Here is a 23,514-nt window from a genome sequence, read left to right as displayed (position 1 = left end):
TTACAAAATTAAATTACTGAATAAAAATATAATTTTTCTCATAAATCTATGTTTCATACAGTAATATTTTTTTAAAGCAAGCTAATTACCCCCCCAAACAGAAACACACAATGTATAATGGTCTAGAACCATAACAGAATGTAAGAATATTTCAAGAGACATGGATGTTTGAGCATTCACAATCTTGATCAGTTTTCCCCCTTTGCACAGACTAGAGTTTGTAGTAATGCTTTTCACTTCAATATTTTACACCAATGTGTTTTGTTCAGTGATTTAAAATATATCTGTTTGAGTACCTGCTCTTTTATTATTAAAAAAAAAATTAAAAAAATAAACAAACAAAACCCTACCCCTGGCTAGCACATCACTGAAATAACAATACTGGTGTATTAGGTCTGCTTGATCTCAAAAAGTACAAAAAAATTATCTTTATTATAAGTCTGCACTTAAGATCATTAATTACTGATTCAAACTTAATACCTAATAATTTAGGCAAGTATCATTTATTAAAAAAAATATATATATATGCTGAGTGACTAAATGCACTTTGTGCTGCTCCCAACTGTTGTACCACAACAAAGATAGGCTCTTCTCCCATTCATGGAAAGTTTTCATACAGAGGAACAGGAATTTCCCAGTGGAGGTGAAGTGTTCTCAAAACCATAATGCTTCTCTGTCTGTTGACCCTTTCACATCACCAGAGTCCGGGTGGGGAAGGCGGCCATGTACTTGCGTGCCTGATCCGTCAGGGCCATCTGATCCTCGATCTTCCCGCAGGACACTGACTCCCAGGCGTTGTTCAGATGCTGCATGAGAAGGAGGCAGAGAGGTTTGGGGTGAAGGCCATGCAATTTTTTCACCACCCCAGTGGAAGCCAGGCCCGCTTGCAATGAAGTGTTGCATGAACATGTTGTCCCATCTCCAGAGAAATTGAAATCTCAACACAATAGGCAAAAAAAATATCACCCCCACTTCTCAGTGACCAACCGGAGGGACAGGAGACCAGACGACCCACAGAGGGGCACACTGCAAGAGTCAGGATCCAAACCTCCCTACTTCTCCCTCAATACTGTCTTGTCTACAAGGCTTTATCTATAGCCTTGCCTTTAACCCTTCCTTTCAGTGAAAGGTCTAAAAAAAATAATTTATTTCCAGGTGGACTTTACAGTCAACAGGGCAGAGACTGGCTAAAGCCCAAAGTTGTAATGGCCGGTGCTATGACCATGCACAAATTACTGCCAAACCTCCATTCTAGAAATATAGCTGCTCTGCCCCTGCGTTCCCCAACCAAACCTGACAATTCTGACAGCCTGACCACAGCTAACAAAAAGTCCCATGCTCAAAGCTGCTCTCACCTGTGCAAAGCGATTAGCACATGCCCATTAGCAGAGCTCCTCCGGCAACGGAGAAGAGGCAGGGGGGGATGACTCTCGTCAGAAACAGCATTTTAATTATCGTGTAAGCCATTTCACTTCTTGTGGTATTTATGGAGGTTACAGACTCCATTTAGGATAATGTTAAAGTGAGATAAACATATCTGCAGAGGGCTGTGCGCACTGTATTTACTCACTACACATAAGAAGTTTCTCATTGCCTTGAGCTATGAACAGTAATGAAATTTCAAAGCTCCTGGAATTTACCAGTATACAGATACATTTACACACACTTATTTTTTTTCCTATTGAAGTCTTTCACTTACTCAGTGTGTCTGCTTTCCACATTGAGATACTCACTAAGCCCGGAATAAAAACTCTATTATTAGATGGAGCTAATTGCATGAATACCCTGCATTCCAAAAATGCCCACGACTGTGCTCAACAGATGGCTGCCTGCCAGCAAGGAGATCCCAGAACTGCTGAAGATTGAGAAGGTCTGTGGCCAAGGTCCACCAAAAAAGACAAGTCAATAGAAAGCCTTCTCTATTTTCCTCTGCTTTCAACAAGGATCATCTTTGCAGCTCAAGATCTACATTGCTCAATGAGATGGCCAAAGCCTTCCCAACATCTAAGACACTGGGTGACGGATAATTTAGTGGACTGGAAACCATCTGCTAAGAGCAGAACTGTCCCTGCATGCCCATGGCTCTTTATGCTGCTCCTTCTAGGTGCTAACTGTGCAAGAGGACCCTTAAATTATTCTCTGGCCTAAACATTTAGAGAATGCTGTTCTGACTATAAGCAGTGTTATCTGAGACAGATAGGCTGGGCAACATATGAAATACAGACAATTTCTCATAACATGCCCTTATCAGGGCACTGGTATAAACACAGGGTCCAAGGTTCCCTGCCTCAGAGGGCTTATAGTCTAGAAACCAATGAATAAGTAAGCAGCATGGCCAAGACGAAGGCAAGCGTGTTAGTCCTCTGTAAACTTCTGCTCGGCTTCCCTAGACGGGGCTTTGTTTTCTCTGTAGCCAAGCTCCAAACGTTGTCTCTGCTCCTGATGCCTTTTTGCAGGCAAAACTCCTGAGCTTCAGTGGGAGTCACCCATGTGACGGAGAACCAGGTCAGGCCTCAAATCATTAAGTTTCTGCAGCTTTTTGTGGGAAAGATGCATCTGTGAAGTGAACAAACGTGCCATACACCTCTTTTCTAGAGTGGTTCAACCTGGGCTGGCTGTATACCTTGTGCTGTGGCTCAGCCTAGGGCATACACCACAGCCAAAAAGCAGGTGTGACATACTTTCTGCATGCCGCAGACATGCACACAACATGCCACGGCTTCTTTTATGTTTTGGTTCAACACTTCCAGGGTAACTTTGACAAAGACACCTACATCAGCTGGGACCTGACAGCCTCCTGTTCATCCTCAGTAGGACTCAGGCACCTGTGAATATTTTACCCTATTACTTTAGAGGTATTTGCATCAGGGACCAAATTAATGCCTGGTACAATGCCATCGGATTTACTTAGAAATCAGATTTGGTCTATACACCTCAAAAGCAGTTGGTAGTTCCAGAATATCCATCATTTCAAAGGACAAAAATATGTGTCCAATCGATATCTCCCCATGATCTCTCAAAGCTCAAATGCACCGCTATAGAAAAGTAAGATCAGCAGTTCCCTAAATAACTGAAAACATATAAGGAAAAGTCCATCTGTCACAGTATGTCAACTTTTAAAAAGCAGAAGTAACTTCAGGCAAGGAGTGTTCCGATTTCATAAATTAGGCTTGTTAGTATCTACACTGAGCTCTTTGTATTAACAGCCATGTGCTTAGAAAAGAAAAAATAATAAATCTGTATCCTGATATCTTCAACATCTCAGCAGGCTGCTACATGTCACTCATTCCATTGAAAGCCTGGTCTTCGTTTAACCTGATGTCAGCGCCGCAGTGGCTGTGCAGGTGGGCAGTAACCCTCTGCCCTCCCTCTGGGCTGGGCTGCTCCGGAGCCCCCGGGAAGCACCGGTGAGCAGACACGGCCAGTGACAGGAGGGTCAGCTAGACCCTGACTCCAGTCTGCTTGAAACAACTCACTCAAGTTTTGCCAAAGAGACTGCACAGGAGAATCTCCCCACAGAGTTTTGACCTTTGTATTATTTTCCCAGAAATACATGACACTATTTTTCTTCCTCTTATGATAATTTGTATAAAAAGAGACTATCTTTGCAGTCTCTGACAGTGGTGAGAGCTTTGCTCTAGTAATGAAAGCAGAATTTGACCCAAAGCAGTTCATTTTCTGAAGCAGCATATTTAGTAAGATAGTTTTCAATTCTATCCTGAGGAACTCAGATGACATTTAAAGTGGGTATTTTTAATAAACATTTTCTGTCTGAAGCCTTGTCTCTCAGCAGCCAACACAAAACAAAGCACAATGCTTTTGCCTTGCAGCGCGGTGCCGGAGGCACGTGTGAAAGCCATCCCGACGCAGAGAGAAGTTTTCCTTCCCTCCTTGGCAGGGAGCGCTGGGTGCTCCGACCCAGGCAGAGTGCCTTGACAGCCACGGGCACGCACAGCTACGGGATCCCTTGGTAAAAAAGGGAAAAGCACAATGCCTCCCTCCACGCCAGCACCGCAGTGAGCATGGCCAGGGGTCTGTTACAGGAAAGGGGCAGCACCTCACAGAAAGCAGTGCTCAGCAAACACAGAAAAGGAGAAGAGACCTGGGCAGAAAGATAGAGGCATGCAGGAAAACAGCACAGAAACCCAAGTGAGACCGCTCCTTTTACAGAATGCTCATTGCATCTCCCCTGTCACATTTAAAGGTCCAAACTGCAAATCAACAGACGGAAACACAAAAGTTTTGTAACGAGAAGCACAAAGGCCAGACCCAAACCCCATGGAAATTGATGGGCAGGTTTTCATTGATTCAGTGGGTTCATCCTACTTAAATTCATCCATCTAAGAGTAAGCTGCTCGTTTTGGCACATAAATCCCTATCCAACCGGGAAAGGAAGGGATTTCCACAGTACAATTCATTCAATATATATACACTCTTTTGTTGCCCCAAAGAGCGGCAGACTACTCTTAGTATTGCTGACAATTAAAAGACTTTAAGCCCTTTCAGCCAGTACTTCCAGCTGTATTCTTCTCTTCCACACACAGCAGTTTTCTCTCTTTAAGTTAAAACAGGGAATGGGGAGGAGAAGGTGGTATACTACTGTGAGTTTCCACAGGATAAAATTACAGACCCATGGTACAATTCCAGCCATGTGATTCTCCCAGGGTCATTTTTTTTCATAATCTCAGTAATCCTAGCAGCACAACCCTCTCCTGGCAGCAAAACTACCTCACTTACCCTGTTATCGTGCCTTCAGCTGCCCTCAGGCAGATGCAAACTGTAAACAAACTGTCAGAGCTCTAACTGGGATATCCAGTTAAAGCACTTGAAAAAAAAACTTGGACCATCTAGAGAAAACAGACCAGAGTAAGGAAAGAAAAGACTGTGGAAAGGTGCTTTTCTAATAGAACTAGTCCTTCTGCACTCAGAGCCTGGACCGCCTTTTCATGTGCTGTCTGCATTGCTGAAGAAAGCTCCTGCATTATGACACCGTTTGTGTTAGGGAGTGGATGCCAAAACCAAACACTGCTGCAGTCCCGCAGTACCAAGCTCCCAAACCGATGGAAGTGTAGTAAAAATCTTTGGGCAAAGAACTGTGTTAGAAGACAGATCCATGGACAATAGTTTGGCTTTCTATTCTGTAAGGATGCAGAACCAAGAGAAGCCCTTTTACTTACCAAGAACAGACAGTAAAGACTAATTAAATACTCAAGTGACCACAAATGAATTTACTTAATTTACTAAGGCAGAGCACTATTTCTGCTCATGTTGCTAGTTCTCCTCTGGGGCACGGGACAGCCTTTTCCTAAACTCTGGGGCTTCCCCAGTTGATGAGAAATATAGCTTGCTAAATGTGAGACAGTAAGATGGTCCAACTTTTCAGCTTTTATTATAAGCCTGATATCAGAGCTAGAAAGAGTTATTTGGTAGGGCTTTTAAGAGCTTAACCCTGTTAACTCCTGTTTGAGATGTGTGAGCTTTCCAAGTAAGATTAATGGGGGAGATGTGGAAATGGGCTAAGCACCTGCAACTCACATTAGGGTATTTGGTCCCTTTCTAGTTTTGTCGTTAAGTAATTCTTTTTATTCATGGATCAGAACACATTGCTGCGAATGGCTGACAGTTAACCTGTCACTTTTCTTCTTTCGAGAGACCATTGCCTGCTTGGGGAAGCGATAACTCCGGCTCCATTTGCAACCTCAATTCTGCTGCCTTGGAAGGAAAATATGCAATGACTGACCTGTAACTTCCAACCTCTTTTACTTCCCTCAGCTGTGCCCAGCAGCTCCTGGACACAGCAGCCACTGGGGAGAGAAGGGACAACACAAGGGAGGGAAACCTGCAGGGCTGCCTGCCCTTGCTGTGCAAATCTGAACCTTCCTGGGACTTGAGCAGTGTGCTTTCCCCTCTCCCCTGACTAAACAAAGAAGAGGATGAGACTTTGGGATCTTCTTGACTCAAAAAAGCCATGGAGGAAAACCAGAGAACATCTGCTGCTGCAGGAGAGTACACTGCTTTGCCTGTACGTTTTGTCTGACAACCAGCTGCAAATGAAATTCCACATTTCACTTTTTTAAACAGAGAAAATTAAGCTTAATGACAGCTCACAGTCTTGAGAAGGTTAACTAAGTAACTGTTTTAAAATCCTTTAAACTTACTCTTTAAAGAAAATGGTTACACAAACCGCTGAAAGTCAGGAAATTCGAGCTGAAACGTGTCAGTCTGTGGTTAAAAAATGGAAAGTGACAGGAGCTCGGGGTTGAAGAACACTCTCTTTAGCTTGCAGGGCTTCTGCCTTGTGTTGTTTCCTTTGTTACTGGGGGAAGAAGATATCAAAGCAGTGCTATTTTCTTAAAAGGTTCCATTTCATGGTGTCTTTTGATAGCCTGCAGGGTGAGGTGGATGGTCTATGATTTAGCCTACTTTTCCATCTGTTAAAATGTCTGTTAGGATAGTTTGTATTATGTGCTGCTACTTGATTTCCTACAGAACAGAATGTGAAATAAAACATAACATTTACCCAGTAATGGCCACAGAGTTTTTACATAACCTCTTATGAGGCACTATTCAAGCAAATGCTCAGTACAGATCATCAGCCTGCCTCAATAAGGGCTTCATGTTATCCCAAAATCTTAACCCTTGGAAAAGTTCCTAGTGAGGCCAGAATCCCCCTACAGTGAAACTAAGTATTGTCTGAGTGACAAAAATATAGGATGCAAAAATATAGGTTGTAGCTAACTCCACCGATATAAAGCAGAAGTAGTTGGGATCCATGCAATAGAGTGTAAGAGTAATTCCATGCCACGGCAACACGTGGGTTTGGTGAGACATCTCCTGTTCCTGCCAAGAAGAGAATACCCAATGCACAACCGTGAGATTTGCCATGCAGGATAAAAAAGCTGGCTGAACCTTCCTACCTTACCAGAAAGATCCTACACATCCAGTGGTTTACGGAGATTTAACCAGGGGATCAAATGAGGATGAAGCCCAAACTCTTCCCAGGTCTAAGGGGACTCTTCCTCCCATTGCTGTAGTGCAACACTGACAGTTATATGCAGCTACCTGACCTCACATGCCAAATGATGCAACACGCTGTTCCTGCTAAGTGATGGTGAATCATATCATGCTATCTGATAAGGTCATCAACTATTATTTGCTAAGTTGCGTATGATCAGCTGTATGACCAAAATGCAGTAAAAAATACCCTTAGAGATTGCTTTGAACATTTGTTACTCTTGCCTCCTTTGGAACTTAACAGCAACACAGTAAGTTGTCAGGCACTTTAGTGAGCCTATTGTTAGCAAATTATCTTTTTCTTTATGTAAATGCAGTGCAAATTATTAAAGCAATGAAAAATACTGCAAGCTGGTAAGTATGCTACTTCCCTCTTAAGCAAGTTAAAATTTAAAAGAAAACAGAATTTTAAGAACCAAGCATATTAAAAGCATGTTGGCAAAAAAAAAAGTTCAGTGCTCTCTTTCTTTCTCTCTTCTCTCTCCACACACATATCCCAAGGTGCAGAGAGTGCTATAATTCTTACTTGGACTGAAGTCAATGAGAATTTGCCTAAGTAAAAACAGTTGGATCAGGCCCAAAATATTAACAGCAGCAACGTAAACACATGCAGACACAATTAAATTTCACCCAGATGCATTGCCTGGTGCTTCATGTCTACCTCCATGCAATCAATGGATTTAGTCCAAAGACCATCTGTACATCCATGTGTGTGTACAGGTATGTGGGCGATATACCAACTTATAAACTAGAAGCATAAGAATGTGCTAAAAACTGGTCACATACAAAATGCTACCAGTCAAAATCAAGCACAAATGCTAACATTTTCCATTTCTTTACTCCCTTTAGACGTGCTGTATCCTCATCACAACGTCCAGCTCCACTGGGATGGAGGGGGAGAAGTGTCAGGGCAGAGCAGCAGTGGTTTCTGGCATGAACGAGAGCCAGACCACGTGTCCTTTCTGAGCTGTATGGGGCCAAACTCCCCTCTGAAGTGAAGTCAGGCAGCCTTACTAGGGATGAAGCAGATCCCCCCTTTTAACCATGATACTAAGTCAAATTCACAGAGCGCAACTACCAGCAGACGATACTGCACTGTTATAAAATATCTGCATTTCATTCTGAAAAAGCTGTCTGTGCCACCGTCACAGACACCTCTGCCCTCATTCTTCATTTAGGATTACATTTCAGCTGAAATACTCAATGTTTCTTCATCGTCAGAAAGAGTAATTTTACCTTCATACTGATTCGCCAAGAAGCTGAATATTAAATACTAATTTCAGGGCTTTTTAGAACTGCTTTTTCTTTCAGTTCAACAGGTTTTAAACACTGAGATGAACTGGGAAGTAATTTTTAACTCAGTTCCAACTTGAGGAAAAGTTTTCTTTATCCAAATAATGAGAATACCTGACTTTTAACATACAAAATTCAAGGCTTTTCCTGAGCAAGGACTGAAGAATGGGATTCAGTGCGGCCCATAAATTGACTCATGTAAACTTCCTGAACGAAATCAGCATGAGTGAGAAGGTTAAACAAGCCCTTTCATTTACAGCAGCTTGTAAAGAAATTATTTTTAGATAGCAGGAAACATAACACTGTTATGCCAAAGATCTAAAGATCCTATTCTACAAGCACCTCAGATGCTTTGTTTTTACTACAAGCAGAGTTCAGGCAACTACCACTAACAGGACAACCGACAACATACTCTTTTGCTGCCTGAAAATGTTGCCCTAAACCTCTGGAGGAGCCCCAAGTTTGTCTGGGGGCCATGGACAGCAAGGTAGCGGGGCTGAGGACACCAGCACCCGCTGCCTCCTCCCACAGGCCGGCCAGGGAGCCCCAGCAACTCCCTGCAAAGCTGGAGCCCTCCTTTTCCATGACATGGTCTGAATTCTGTCCCTAAATAACTGCCCTAACCCAGAGACCATGGATGTTCAGACCCTCCTCTGAGCCATCTACCACAGTGCAGCTAAGAAACAGGGAGTGTGAGGGTTTGGTCCCTATGGACACCCCCACGCCAAGGGGAGATACAGTCCCTCCTTTCCAAAGCTGCCTATCATCAGATGATTGATTCTGCAACGCAAAATACAGACCTACTCCATGGCAAACTGTGACAAACAGGGACATGTGTGAAATTTTAGTATGTCGCTTTATAATGCCAAGCTAGAGATGCTTAATCAAAACCATGTTTTGTTCATTCCTTCCTACTGTAAATAAGCCCTAGTGTAAATCCTGGAAAGAGGGAGGAAAGCAAGGATTAGCCATATGGACTGTCTGAAAGGCAGGAACTATAGAGTTATAATTTCCTTTCTGACAGTGACTCACCCTGGGGAATGGTACACTTTCCCTCAATTTGCCCATGTGGAGAAGGGATATAAAATCACTTATTAATCTACCTCAAAAATAGGGGCTGTGCTGGAAGGATAACTGATCACTCTCTACACTGTGTTTCATTCTCTTAAAGATTTCTGTCCACCAGAGTTGACAAAGAGGCTGTTAATGACCTGGTGGGCTTTGGATCAGGCCCAATGTAATAGGTATCCAAGTATATCCAGGGATAAATGCTGGCCACCACCACCCTACTCTATCCTCCTGCTCTCCAAAACAGCAGAGCCACCTGCAAGAATTCTGTAAGAAAAAGCCCCTGGCCCATGTTAATTCTCAATCCTACCAATTTAACACTGGAACCGGCTGAGTTACAATGTCCCACGCACGGAGCTTTTCCCTGTTCAGCTTCCTGGCACAGCTGTAGCCACTGCATCCTCATGCTGCACAGGTAAAGTGAGATCCTCAACCACCTTCATATGAATGTTTCATTCTTACATACTCAAAACCAGTCTGCGAGAAAGCAATATATGTATATATTTTTATACACAAAGGGTATTTTAATAAAATAATATTTTACCTGCAGAGGACTACCCAGTGGCCTGTTCCTAGGTACTGCAAATGTTTTGTGAAAGCTACCATGATCTTCAGACACGGGCATCTTCAAAATGGAGCTGGTAAGAAGATTCTGAATAAGGGAAAAAAAAAAAAAAAAGGTTTTCAGCAACTCAAGAGAACAACCTGAACTTGAACACATTAAAAGCAAACTCCACCTGACTGCAGAGGATGCAACACTGGGCATGATCACAGATGGAGAACTCTGCCTGGAAACAGATCTCAGCCTGGGGTCCCTGGGATGTGGCTTTGCAGGAGCATTGTCACACGCAAAGCTTTTTCATCCAGTGAAACTCCCAAGTGCAAGAACAACAACATTGAATAGTCCTGGTGAAGCAAAGGGAACTGTGCTCACGCCAGGCCTCCCTTGCACAAAACAAAACAGACTCTCTCTTTCTTTTACCAGTTCTAACTCCGTGACCTAGTCATTTCTATACGCAGGTGCAGGCATCCTCCAAGTGCAGGCTCATTACAAAGCCTGTGGGCTGCACAATGACTGCAACTTCTGCTACCTTCTGGAGGCATTACAGTGATCTAATTCAGAGCTGGATTTTGCTCCTTATGCTTAATACAGAAAAACGATATGGAAATAATGAATAACGCCTACTTGTGAGGAAGGTCAGACAAAATATTCTCTCTCTTGCATTTAAGAACTCAACAGGGGATGTAAAACAGAAAAAACATTTGGTGATGTGAAAACTTGCACTTACTGGCACATCTTCCATAGCAGACACATGTGTAAAGAGCTGAGTGTTCAGGTTTTCTCCTTCCCAGTGATTCGAGCAAAAAAAATTTCCAGTTTTATCTGTTGGAGATTCCACCTGAAAGCAAGACAGATACCACAATAAAAACCAGTCCCTAATTGACCAGGAGATTTATCTGTCGGTTGCTTAATAAACTGAATAAATATTCTTCACAGCCATGCATAATACATGTATACAGTACTGTCTGTTAGAGAACCCTTGCTCTTAGCAGAAGAAAAAAGTTCCAAAGTTCTCAAAAAAATCACCACCTAATAAAACTTTGAATACTTGCACTCAGTGCTCTGTCAGTATTCAGGAGTTTAATCCCTTAGAAAGGATTGAGAATATATGTATTTTTAGAACTTTAGTGACAAAGTAATACAATGCAATGTCCTCAAACGTTCAGGTTTCTAAGTCACTCCATGGAGCTTGGGCCCCGTGGGGTTCCTCTATAGTTTTCACCAATATTAGAAAGATTCAATCCAAATTCCTGTCTAATTTTTTTTCTTTTTAAGTTTCAAACAAAAACTGCATTAGAACAGCCCAAGCAATCCCCTGCTGAAAACAGCAGAAAGACTTCTATGGAAATCAATGGGAGATGAATTAGGCATGTCTAGTATACTACATAGAACCGACACAAGATCTTGGGGCTCACATGAAAGAAAAACAGACACAGCTATTTAACAGAAAAGATATTGGTTTAAGTTTCTCAGCAAAGAGCACTGAATTAAATTGCCTCAGGTAAGTTTGAGATTTACCTCTTGTTTGATTTTCTTCAGCAAAGGGGGTCCACTTTCATGTAGCCCAGAAACTATTGCAGATTCCTCGGACTCCTGCTTGATAACGTCCTGCAGATCTTCTACAAGATGAGTCGGAGTTTGAGGCTGAAAGGAAGAAACGTTATATCCAAGTCCCAGAACATCCCTCTGCACTAATATCAAAGCAACTTTTATCATTGTTTCCTTCTTACCAGCATCTTCAAAGGACCATATTTGATTTCCTGAGCTGCAAGTGCGTTTTTGAATGGAGTGGGTGTTCTTGGAGAGCTCTCTAATATCGACCTCTTGATTGCTGGAGTTCTGAAACTTTAAAAAGAGGGAGAAAAACTTTAAAGGAACATGCTTGGAAATACTACCTCTTTACAAAAATATGTGCATATAGACAGTGGCTGCTGTAAGATTCGGAACAACATTTTCCTGCAATCCTATAATCCATTTTGTTTTTCTGTCGGAACATCTATCTACCTGTGATAAGGTGGAATGGCTTTATTTAAAAAACTGGTGAGTCTATATGTGTGCCTGTTCTATATTAATAACCTACTTCAACAGCTATAAAGCAGAAGTTTTACTCCAAACTAAGAAAAATCTGAATGTGTTAGCAAACAATTCTGCAGGAAGCATACAGTGACCCAGTACTTTGGCTGTGTGCAAACCTGAAGAAATGAGTCCCCATGAATCCGACAAGACATGATAACAGACTTACGCATGATTTTCCTTCTGAGCTTTGAAAGTCTGGTCCCTGTGGAACGGCGTGGCAACAGCCATCTTATGGCCACACACTGGGGTGGAAGTTAGTGCAGGGTTGTCCGGGTTCAGGTTTTCGTGGTTGGATGAAGTGTTTTTTTTAGGGAAAGGAAAAATCAACAGGAACAGCCAGATTACAAGGCTGACTTCTTAAGTTGACATTATTGAACAAATGAAAAATAAATTATTTCCTTTGGATTGACACAAGTGATTCTCCTGACCCTACAATGCGGGTAGGTGTATGTGGCGTACCTGACTACATGGAAAAACAATACTCAGCAGTCTGTCTGGAGCACTCAGGAAGCTAAAATGAGCCTTTCTAGAGAGGGAAGTTACAAAGAAAATGACACTCCATCCCAATGAGAAACACTCTCTATCACTTTCAGAGCCAAATCTTAAAAGCCTGATCTAGATTTTCTGCAAATAATTTTTAATTAATGTTAAGAGCATTGTGCCCAAGTAAGACCTGGGTGAAAATGAGTAAGCGATGTTTCAGGAATAAACCCACAGGAAATGGGGCTAAATTACACAAAGATTTATATGAGGAATCTAGGTGCTTTAAAGGCAGTAAATACAGTGTTTATGACAGGAAAATAAATTTCCTATTGTCTCTCAAAACAAAGTGTTCTGTTTCACAGCATAAAACGAAAACTGCCACCTGTGATAGGTTTGTGGAGTGTTTTGGAATGGAAACAGTGGACCAAAAAGGAGGTGGCAGTATTAGTTTGGAGAAAATTGCTTTTTCATGAGTTCTACCTAGTAGCCTAAAATATTGTTTCCGTTTCTAGTATCTACAAATCTGTGAGGGTAGTGGTATCCTTTATTCTGACAACCATTCGCTGTATTACCTTCTAGACTCAACTTGCATCAGTTTAAAATACACTTTATAAAAATATGGCATGTAACAAATTGTGGATTTCACTGGATAAATTATATATGATTAAAATATGTAATAGGTAATGGGAGAAACAGTGGAATATAATTCCATACAGTCTTTTACTATCCTTGATGAAACAGTGTTTCTCTGAGTTCAAGGACTAAAGCCAAACCAAGGCAAAACCAATGCAAGCAGACAAACAAAAAAACCAAAACACTTTTAAATAGTGCTACAGCTGTGAAACAAAGCAACCACTGACAGGAATTTGGAAATGCACGCCAGGCCATTTTAACAGGCCATTTTTCTCCTCATTTCTATTCCACTCCATCCCACATGGCCCAGGTTGAAGACGGCATGATTTGAATTTTCTGGTTGTTGTCAGTTTGTCTCACAACCTGATTGCTATTTAAATGCAGTTTGGGGTTTTCTAGGTCAATGAATCATACTGTAAGTGGACAGAGATGGAAAAAGTATTACAAATGATCGGAAATGTTAAACTCTAGTAGCTGAAGGAGTTAACAGCAAGAGCAAAGCAAACAATGGTATTCACCTACAAAAATGATCCAAAAAAAACCCCAAACAAACAAACAAACCCAAGCCCCACAGACGAATTTAAAAGAAGAGAATCAACAGTTAGCTTGCTGATGATCTGAACTCAGCGGTGAAGACTAAGAGCAGTAAGAAGATTCAAACACAGAGTGAAATCAACAAGCGCAACGGTAATTACTCATTTGTTCCAAAGGATTAGTTTCTAAATTGTTAAGGCTGGGGTGACTTTTGAGAATTAGTAACATCTGTGCAGAAGTCTTGATCTACCTGCGAGGGAGAGAAGGGCAGGCTTTTGACAGGGGAGCACTTAGGAGGAGTTGAGCTGCTGTCATCAGCTAGGACCAAGGTGCTAACGTGGCCACTGGCTAAGGGGCTGGAGTGCCCTCTCCTTCTGCGAAGAAGGACCCACGGAGCCGTGCTGCCCTGTGAGGCAGATGACAAGGACTTTGGTGAGCCAGGAGAGCCCTGACTCGACATGACTTTGCTCAGGTTTGTGATGGGGTGTCCTTGAGATCTACAAGCACTGGCCCCTCTTTGCTGAAGCTGTGCAACTTTGCCTGAGGGAGCTTTGCTAGCCGGAGTGTCTGTGTCTTCAAAGAATTCAAAACTGCTGAGATCACCCCATGATGAAGGATCCTGAAACAACGTGGGAGGCAGGGAGCTATAAGACAGTGTATAGTGCCACCTCATGAAAATACAGCACTAAGATATGCCCATAACCAACAACAACAGCAAAGTCTTTCCCAGTTCAATTCAGCTTGACCCTGTCCATTTGAGTAGTAATACTGTGAATGCTTATTTGTGTTTTCAATATATACCTTGATCACATCAAAATAACATCTCAGTAGTGTTGCTGGCAACTGAGTCCCTAAAGAAACAATGAGTCAAATGATACCCTTACTATCTACTTGCCCAGGGTCTTCTGCTTGGTAAGAAGACAGTGCTTTTCGCTACCAACATATGTGTGCTTTGGGGTCTAAACCAAGACTGGTCTCCTCCTAACCTTCATGCCTGCTCTGGACATACTGAATGCGATGTGATGCTGTGTGAAGGAGACACCTCTGCTGCTGCAGGAGGATGCCACCAACAAACATATTTCAATGTGTCACTTCTGCTACATACAGTATGCCAGAGACCACAATGAGAAAAGGCCCATGGCCATGTCAGTCAGCTACTTGGCATTTAAAATGCACTTTTCCAGGTCTTCACATATGCCAGGGCAAGCTGCTTAAACTCTAAGAAGCACCTATTAAAGCTACAACAAAAACTTTTAGAAACTGATGCATATACATGAGCAGCTACACATAAACCTACAGCCTGTGTCACTTCAAATATAAATATCATTTCATTGTTTATAATCTTTCACTATGTCTCTGATTTTATTTTAAGGAGGCTTGATACCCAGAGATTGTTTCAAGCTCCTATTGCGCAGTTAGTTAAAAAATCACACTCCCAGACCAAGATGTAGCAGGAAAGGGAGACACCCACAAAGACCATACACATCCACACTTGAGGGCTTCGTTTATGATCAGCCGCGTTTTGTTATGTCAGAAGCTAAGCTTCAGATCTTGTAGCAGTTAGAAGTCACTTGGAAAAAAACCCAAAACTCATTTAGGACAGTCCCAGTTCCTCTCCCCTTACTCCTTGACCACGCAAGAATCCACCTGAGGCAGCAAGTCTACTTACGGAGTCTATTAACTGGAGTGTTTCTGCAAATTCTAAGAGATTCTTAACATTATCCAGGATGTTGCTCTGGTGAACAATCATGCACCTCGCAGGGGATGCACTTTCCTCAGGTAAGCAACCATGATCCACTGGTGGAGATGGAGTACAGTGGTGATGTTCCCCCAAACAGGAAACAGGCGCATCATCACCACTGGTCCTGGGACTGTCAGCAATCATGGTGCTGTGCCAGCCAGCGTAGTTTGATGTGTGGTTCTGTGTCTAAAGGAGGAAGAAAAAAAAAAAAGAAAAGGGGGGGGGAAGGCAGAAGGAACTTAGCAATGAAATTGCACAAGGTGTCAGATGCCACTGAAGGAAAGATAAAAGTAGTTGCATCATCATCTAAAAGCTTATGCCTATGAAACAATTGTCAAGATGTTTCCTTTCATCAGTGCAAGATCTTGTTTTAAGTAATATTGGCATTGTACTTGTTATCCCAAAGTTACCTCATAATTTACTTCCAGGATTATGAGCGTATATCATTACTAACAGACAATCGATTCATACTGTGTTACTCCAAAAGCTCAAAAAGTGTCTGCAAGCCATTTTCTGTGAGAAGCAAGAAACGGCAGGATTTCCCTACTGAGCACTCAGCACTGTAGAAGGCTAAAGGGTTTAAGAGTTAGAGTTGCTTTTGTTTGCTTATCTCCTTTTCTTCTTCTGTCCCTGTCTAAAGCTACAGCTTACACCAATGCAATGAAGAGGCTGTCAAATCAACGTGGTTAGGAAAGCAGAAGAACAAATTAACAGAAGTTTCTTTCCAGTGTGATCATGCAACAGAAGAAATTGCAAAACATTAACTAAAGTTAAAAAGTGGCCAAACTAACGTATCATGCATGAAGCTGGTTTACTATTAATTTAAATATTACCCAAAAAAAGAATCTGCTGGCTATCACCTATCTTCAAAAACGATTTGGGGATTCTTGGCTTTGGTGGTGGTGTTAAGGAATTACATAAGGGTTTTCACACATGAACATCCAATGGCATATACAACGAAGTGTGAGAATTCAGTAATAGCCAGCATTTGTTCCACACATGCAGTTACGAAGAATCTAACATTATTCGGAGAAGTAAAACAAACTGTCAAACATGCACCAAGTCTGAAGCTTACAAAGTGTATAAAACACAGCTGAAGGAAAGAATGCAATAGAGAAGAAAAACCTAATGTACAGGCACTACATTTTCATCACATGAACCATTGCACACTTTCAGAAATGCTGATCCCATTGACTTAAGATCTGTGGGATTTTTCATTTTTATACAACCATCGTGTTTCCAATATTATGGCATGTTACAGAGCCCAGCCCTGCTCCCTCTTTGCAAAGTAAAATACCTGCCAATTGTTTGCCTTTTTTTTCAATAAAAGAATTTACAAAGCAAATACAGATCATATATGTGCTATGTTTCATCCTTTTAAAACGGAAATATAGAGCCTTGATTAGTATCAAAGGCAGAGGGGGAGTAAAAAGTTAGAAAGACAAGCACTGGGGTAACGCTGCTATCCCTCCATCCAAGCACACAGTGACAGTCTTACTGGTAATGCCTGCTGCCCTTTCAGTTCATTCTCAGTCGACATTAGTAGCAACTCTAATTCCTTTATTCGCTTTTCTTTCTCAGGGTCTTCATCATTATAGTGTCTCTGAAATTAAGAGTTAAGGGAAAAGAAAAGATAAAGGTCTGATAGGATGTAGCAAGTAAATGCTGATGGCTTGCCGTCCTGTGGTTACAACAGACTCAAAGATGAAACAAATGTCAATTGTGTTTTCCACTACCAAAGTCCCTGCTGAATTTCAGTAGACATTTGAAATGGAGAAAGTGAAAGCTACTACACACCAGATGTCAAATACTGTGTTTTAAGTACACTTCAGAAGAAGCAATTATTAGCCATGTCTGAACTCCCCCACCTTCCCCATTTTCTCTCTTCACACTTATTACATTAAAATGTTTCCTTCATGTACAGTATCTGCATTTTGACTTATCAAATGTTTAACAAATTGACTCTTGAAATGATATTCAAGTTATCTACCTGAATAGCTGCAGCAGCTGGCTGAGGAACATTGACAATATTTACATGCAGTGCTACTGGATATGGGATCTGACCAGGGACCTAGGCCAAAAAGCAAAAGACACTGAAAGTTATTATTTTTATCATATTGTCTGCCTGCACTGTGAATTTGTGTTAAACATACTTTGGTTTTAGTCACTTAGTATTTATAATCTATGGAGATGAAATAGCAAAAAACCCAACAATGTTTACACGAAAAGTAAACAGTTTTTTAGGAACATGACAGTGAGCATTACAGAGGAAGAAAGAAAATGAATATATGAAGCATCTACCCTTCCTGAATGAGAAAAGATGAATAATTTATGTATGTATTTGTAAGATTTTTCTAAATTGAAGTGAAAATGCAAAAGATGCAATTTATTATCATATAAAACTCCGCAATGTAACTGTCTGAAGCAGCAGCCAGTTTCATTATTAATCATTAATAGGAAAAGGAATCCGATTAAAAGCAATGCTTGCTTACTTGGTTCTGACAGGCAACCCCCAAACAAAATATTACTGAAGGGACGTGGGAGATTTTGACATAAAACACAGAATTAACCAGATTCAACTGATTTTCAACAAGTGCAATATTTAGCACTATAAGAAACCGTACTGAAAACATGTTCACCGTTTATAAGATATTAAAAACACTGAACCTGATTCCAGCACCTGAGTGCCGGCAATCCATTTGAAATGTACATATTCTCATCACTGAATGATGCCTAAGTCAAACTGGTCCTCAGCCGACATCAAACGCATACAAGTCTACCAAGACTGGGAGAAAACATTTCATGCTTCCTGAAATCAGGCACAGCAAAACAAAATGAAAAAACAACCCTATTTTCAGGCGCTTACATTTTCTGGCTCGGCGATGTGGTAGTAGGGGTAGTCACCGCTCAGTGGGGGCTGGCCGGCGGCTGGCAGCTGTGCAGAAGGTGGGTTGTGGGCAAAGCCCATCAAGTGGTTGCTCTTCTGAAAGCCGGCAGCTGCTGAGGAGTGACAGGCTTTGGAGGACTCCTGCAGGTAGCCCTCCTGCTCAACCTTGCGGCGCATGGTGGAATTCCAGTGGTTCTTGATAGCGTTATCAGTTCTGCAACACAAATATGTATGTTTGAGGAATTTTTAAAAATGAGCGTTCCAATTCAGACTGAGATTAATGGGCAGGAAACTGCTGTTGGCATTTATGTGCAGACCTCGAGCTGTTCTCTGACCTTCCTCCTGCCCGCACCTTTACAAACGCTACCCTCAACTCCTCAGGAAAGAAGCTCAGTAAAAAAAAGCAGCGAAAAAAATTAAATGGGGTACATTTGTTTGTGTACTTTTGGAAGCAATCTCTAAGCCTTAGGTCCTAAAAATGTAAGAAATTAATAACTTCAGCTTCACTTCATTCCCATGAGGTGAGGTGACAGCAAAGGCTAGCACCCCTTTTAGGCTGCCCTAAAGGACTGCCAGCATCATCTTCCTACATCTTAATGTTGCACTGGAGTTTTATTGTATCTCATTTCTGGAAAGAAAGACTGCGGAGAACAGCTGTGAAGACTAACTTCAAAGCGGCTTTCCAACTGGCCACCTAGACAATGACAACATCGTGCTATACACACAAATTCAGTAAACAAAGATGTTGGGATTTTTCTTAACTGCAGAAAACTTGAGATTCAAATTCTCACATATGAGTCAGAAAAATAAAACTTCTCAAGTCTGTGAGATTTTAAGAGTATGCTTAGAAACAGGTCCTCTATTTGAAAAACATCACCACCGCACAGTATTGTTGAATGCGGTTATTTGTGATGTGTGGAAGCTACAGAAAAACTTTCCAGCGGGTAATTCCTTTCTTATTTTTTTCTAGAAAGTGAAAGCAGCCTAGGGAATGCCTGCTTAAAAGGCTGTCATGATCTTAGGCATCATATTTAGATCTTCAAGATGTTTCACCAAATAGCAGGAATAAAAATGGGAAGGGCAACCTCTCCCTTGCTTACATTATTTGCTTGACTACCCCTTATGTTGAGTCACTTTTACTATAGAGCAAGTAAGAAACTGAATTTCTAAAATTAAGTGCAAGCTGTGCAGAAGCTTTCAATGAGACATGTATATCCAGGATCAGAGTTTGAGGAAGTCAGTTTCTCCTGTTTTATACATGGTTTTTCAACAGGTCAAAATCATCTGGATGATTCAGGAGCAATTACAAATATTGAAGCAGCCCTCTCTTAAATAATTTTGAATAAAGAGACCAGATTTCATGTTGAAGGTATACCCTTAGCTGAATGTAAACTATGTTCCACTCGCAGAGCCTGATCCTTCACTGTTAAATCAATTTCAATTTTGACAGTTATTCTGAGCACCAATAAGATTGCACAGACATTTAGGAAACTGTTACGGTCTTCCTCTAGTTACAGGATTTTTCTACTTATGGCAAACATTAAAAGCATATAAAAATAGCGTACTGATCTATGGACTGCCCAAACAGCACAGTTCCCCTCTGAAAAAAATGCACATCTATGTCATTGGCTTTCCAGGTTTTGATTCCAAATTTTTTTTTATTTATAATGTGCAGCCCAAGGCAACTGAAACATAGTGCTCAGACCTGCAGCTTTTTCCTTTTTTCCTATTTAAGAGCTAAAGGTATATGTCATTACCGTCCAGGCAGCAACTTTGCAATTTCTGCCCATCTGTTTCCCAGCCTCTTGTGTGCCTGGTAAATAATTCTATCTTCCTCTTCTGTCCAGGAGGTTTTCTTCACTTCTGGATTCAAATGGTTGTGCCACCTCTCCCTGCACTGTTTTCCAATCCTTCCCTTCAAATGCTTAGCAATGACAGACCAGCGCTTTGGACCGTATTTCTGCACGAGTTCTATTACCTTCAAAGAAGGACATAAAAACTGCCTGTATTTAGATGCATAACGAATCAATGAAATTTTTCTGTGGTGGAGCAATATTTTCAACAACATTTCTCAAAATTGCCACAGTAAAACTAACACACAATTAAGATTCCCCACTTCCCACTTATACTTTTACCCAAAAGGAAAAATCTGGTAATAGTTAAGACATTTTGCAACTGTATTTCTACATTACAGTGCCACAAAGGGATAGTAATTAATTTGTGTAGAAAATGACACAAATACTAAGCATTGAAACTATAGGATCAGTCTGCTTCTGGCCATATTAGTGTTGATACCATAAAAGTCTCTAGGAGTTCTGTCCCAACACATGAAATCCACTGGTAAGGCATTAATCAGATGGAAAGGAAAACTGATTACCCTTTGATCCTCCTCTTTAGTCCACGGACCTTTGATAAGTTCTGGGTTTAGTACCTTCTGCCATCGGTGCTGGCACTGAACATCCGTCCGATTCTAGTGAAATGTAAAATATGCAAAGTAGATCATTCTTTAGGCAAGACGAATGTAGAGTGATAACACTCTTAACTAGGTACACTTGTTCCCGGTGTATTTCAGCTAAACAATACGGAGTGACATAGTAGGTCTGAGAAGAAGGTGCTCAGCTACCACTTTGCTCACTGAACTAGATAATATTTCCATCATTCCTGCAGTGATGACTGTATCGCCAAAACTACGCAAACTGAATCTTCACCATCTGGCACAAGAGCTGTCATGCTTTCACATGCAGTATTTCTACAACAGCCAAGGTGTTCACAAAACAATTACCTTCTAAACCACACTTACAATTCATCAAAGGGATTTTTTCTCTGCGCTCAGACATTTCATTTCAGTGTCACATTGACCATCTATGTGCAACACCCCTCCCAATTTTTGCTCATTTGATTTTTTCCAACCCTTTCTGAGAAATGAAAGGAAAATTAAGGTAAGGGTTTCCACAATATTCTAACTAAATTTCTGAGGTCTCTGTCTGTGGAGGTCTTCTATCTCCCGCAAAAAATAACTAAAACCAACCACTCCCCTTTCCCTAACTTGGAAACCTCTGATAAAGAGTTGACACTAGAACTGGAAACAGAAACCAATATCCACCTACAGGAAGGAAACTGGCGATGACTTTCCAGTCTTCTGTGCCATTCTGCTCCACAAGTTTCTTCAGTTTCTCATCCTGAATCATCAAAAAAAACAGACATAATTAATACCGCAATCTCGTATAATGCAAATGAAGTACATTGCAAAACAAAAATTGCCTCTGTTATGCATCTATTTCTGCATCCTGAATGTGAGGGGAGGTGGTCTGTAGTCTTCTCATATTTTTAATTGCCTAAATCAGGAGATTTTTCTACTCCTGTGGATTTCGGTAGGTTCTTTACTGTGCTGCAGGAGAAAGCCTGACTTTTTCTGTGCAGTTCTTTGACTTTCATGATACATTCCCATTTTACTGCTCAAACCAACGTAACTGTTATTCTTGTACTGGATTTTCAGGAGAGCATGGATGTTTAGATGCCAGGCATCAGAACAACAATAAAATTCAGTGACACTCAGGGACCCAGCTGTGCGGGGACACAGCCTTAAGCTTTATGTGTCTTGCAAGTAACGGGAGTTCCAGTAATTTGCTCACTGCATATGTGTACAATGAATGCACAATAAAACTAATGACTCCTTTTTGGTCCTGATCACTGTGAGGGAGCTTTGCATGCTTACAATAGCAAGAGATTTGGCCCAATATTTTTAATTATAAAGCCAGAAATATAGGCCCTAAAGACAAAAGAAACCTATCGCATGTACTGGGAAAGATCGAGACAGTGTAAGACAAGGGAGAACTGCCCCAAGAGATCAGAGGAGGGGAGCAACCTTCCCTTTCCCCCATCAGTACGCTCCCAGTTCATGTGACAGGAAAGTGGCCATTGGGGTCCACAGCCACCCCTTCCTCCCAGTCCACATCACAAACACACGTACCTCTGTAAGAGCAGACAATGATTTAAAAAAAATGTAAAATGCTTGCAAGAGGTGACCTGCCACTGTTTATGTATCAATACACACTGTTAGAGAGGAGAAAGTCAAAACATAGCTTAAGAATTGTATTAATGTATTTCGCAATAAACTCAAACCAGTTAAATGGCCACAGGATATCCACCTGGCAAAGGAGTTCGACTCCACAATTTACTTGGAAAGTCAGCACAAGGGTACTGTGACTCAAACTCATTCTGACCTTCAAAAACAAAATACATCTTGAATGCTCAATTTTGATACTGCTGGATTTCTTTCTTCCAGCCTTTAGTTTATTTCCACTTGGAATCATAATGCTACAATTAAATGCACAAAAGGACTGCAGCAGTTTCTGACACAGTTGTTTGTTGCTGTGGGACACTGAACACACGTCAGTTCTCACATAGCAACTGCTTTCAAACAAAAAGAGGCAGCAGTAACAACCGAGCCTTGCTGCAGGTGACTCTTAATCTGTTTCTCCAACGGGGATTACATGGAGACTCACATACCTGTAACATAGGCCTTGGTGGACATAAAAAAATCGTGCTTCTACATTTTATTTAAAAGAGAAGAGCGATCCTCAAATTTAAACAAAACACCGAATGTATCCAAAGGGTCAAAAAGTTTGTCCTCATTCATATACATGGGACTATCACTGAAGTTATTTTGCAGATAAGCAACTTGGAGAAGAATGTGATCCATGCTCTGCCCGTCTTTTTACATGCAGGAGATGAATGAACTTGGATTTACCTCTTCACGGGTCCACCTGGTTTTTCCTAAGTGACGTTTTCCAGTCTTAGGAAGCAGACCATCATAATCGTGATCATACATCTCAATATCTTCTTCGTCATCGTCACTACTATATATACTGCAGAAGGAAACACAGTGAGACACAGAGCGGAACATGAGGACTTGAGCTACTTAATTACAAAGCACAAAAAATCCCACTACAATCTTTACAAAGGTTACTCAGATAAAAGTTTTAAAACTTGCACAACAAGATTTTGTTCTGCATTCTGTTGTTCTCGTATTCTGAACTGGTTCTGCTGTTTTTGGTATCCACAGATACAAGCAAAGGGTTGGCAACCTTCATATTACTGTGCATGTTTAGACCTGCTCATACTGTTAGATCAGTGGTGAATTACACATTTGGCAAACTTTCAACCAATGAGGGCTTAAAATTAAAATACAGTGTTTGGGACAATAAAGAGAACTAGAGGCTG

At 41.2% G+C, this 23,514-nt stretch overlaps 1 protein-coding gene across 1 annotated transcript; it reads right to left on the bottom strand.

Annotated features, from left to right (window-relative positions):
• Positions 1 to 689: 689 nt before the first annotated feature.
• MYB (v-myb avian myeloblastosis viral oncogene homolog) lies at positions 690 to 23,197 on the bottom strand. The gene is made up of 14 exons (XM_010085155.1): positions 23,042 to 23,197; positions 21,399 to 21,470; positions 20,669 to 20,761; positions 20,049 to 20,269; positions 18,271 to 18,505; positions 17,395 to 17,475; positions 16,903 to 17,007; positions 15,331 to 15,590; positions 12,180 to 12,320; positions 11,668 to 11,782; positions 11,456 to 11,581; positions 10,665 to 10,775; positions 9,920 to 10,027; positions 690 to 806 (listed from the first exon to the last, which is right to left on the bottom strand). The coding sequence occupies exons 1-14, from the start codon at positions 23,195 to 23,197 to the stop codon at positions 690 to 692; spliced, it is 1,941 nt and encodes a 646-aa protein (XP_010083457.1).
• Between the last annotated feature and the right edge of the window lie 317 nt (positions 23,198 to 23,514).

This window comes from Pterocles gutturalis, unplaced genomic scaffold (genome assembly GCF_000699245.1).
Source record: "Pterocles gutturalis isolate BGI_N339 unplaced genomic scaffold, ASM69924v1 scaffold37700, whole genome shotgun sequence".
NCBI lineage: Eukaryota > Metazoa > Chordata > Aves > Pterocliformes > Pteroclidae > Pterocles > Pterocles gutturalis.
Note: the sequence above shows the minus strand (reverse complement) of the source record. Positions and strands in the feature narration are given on the sequence as shown.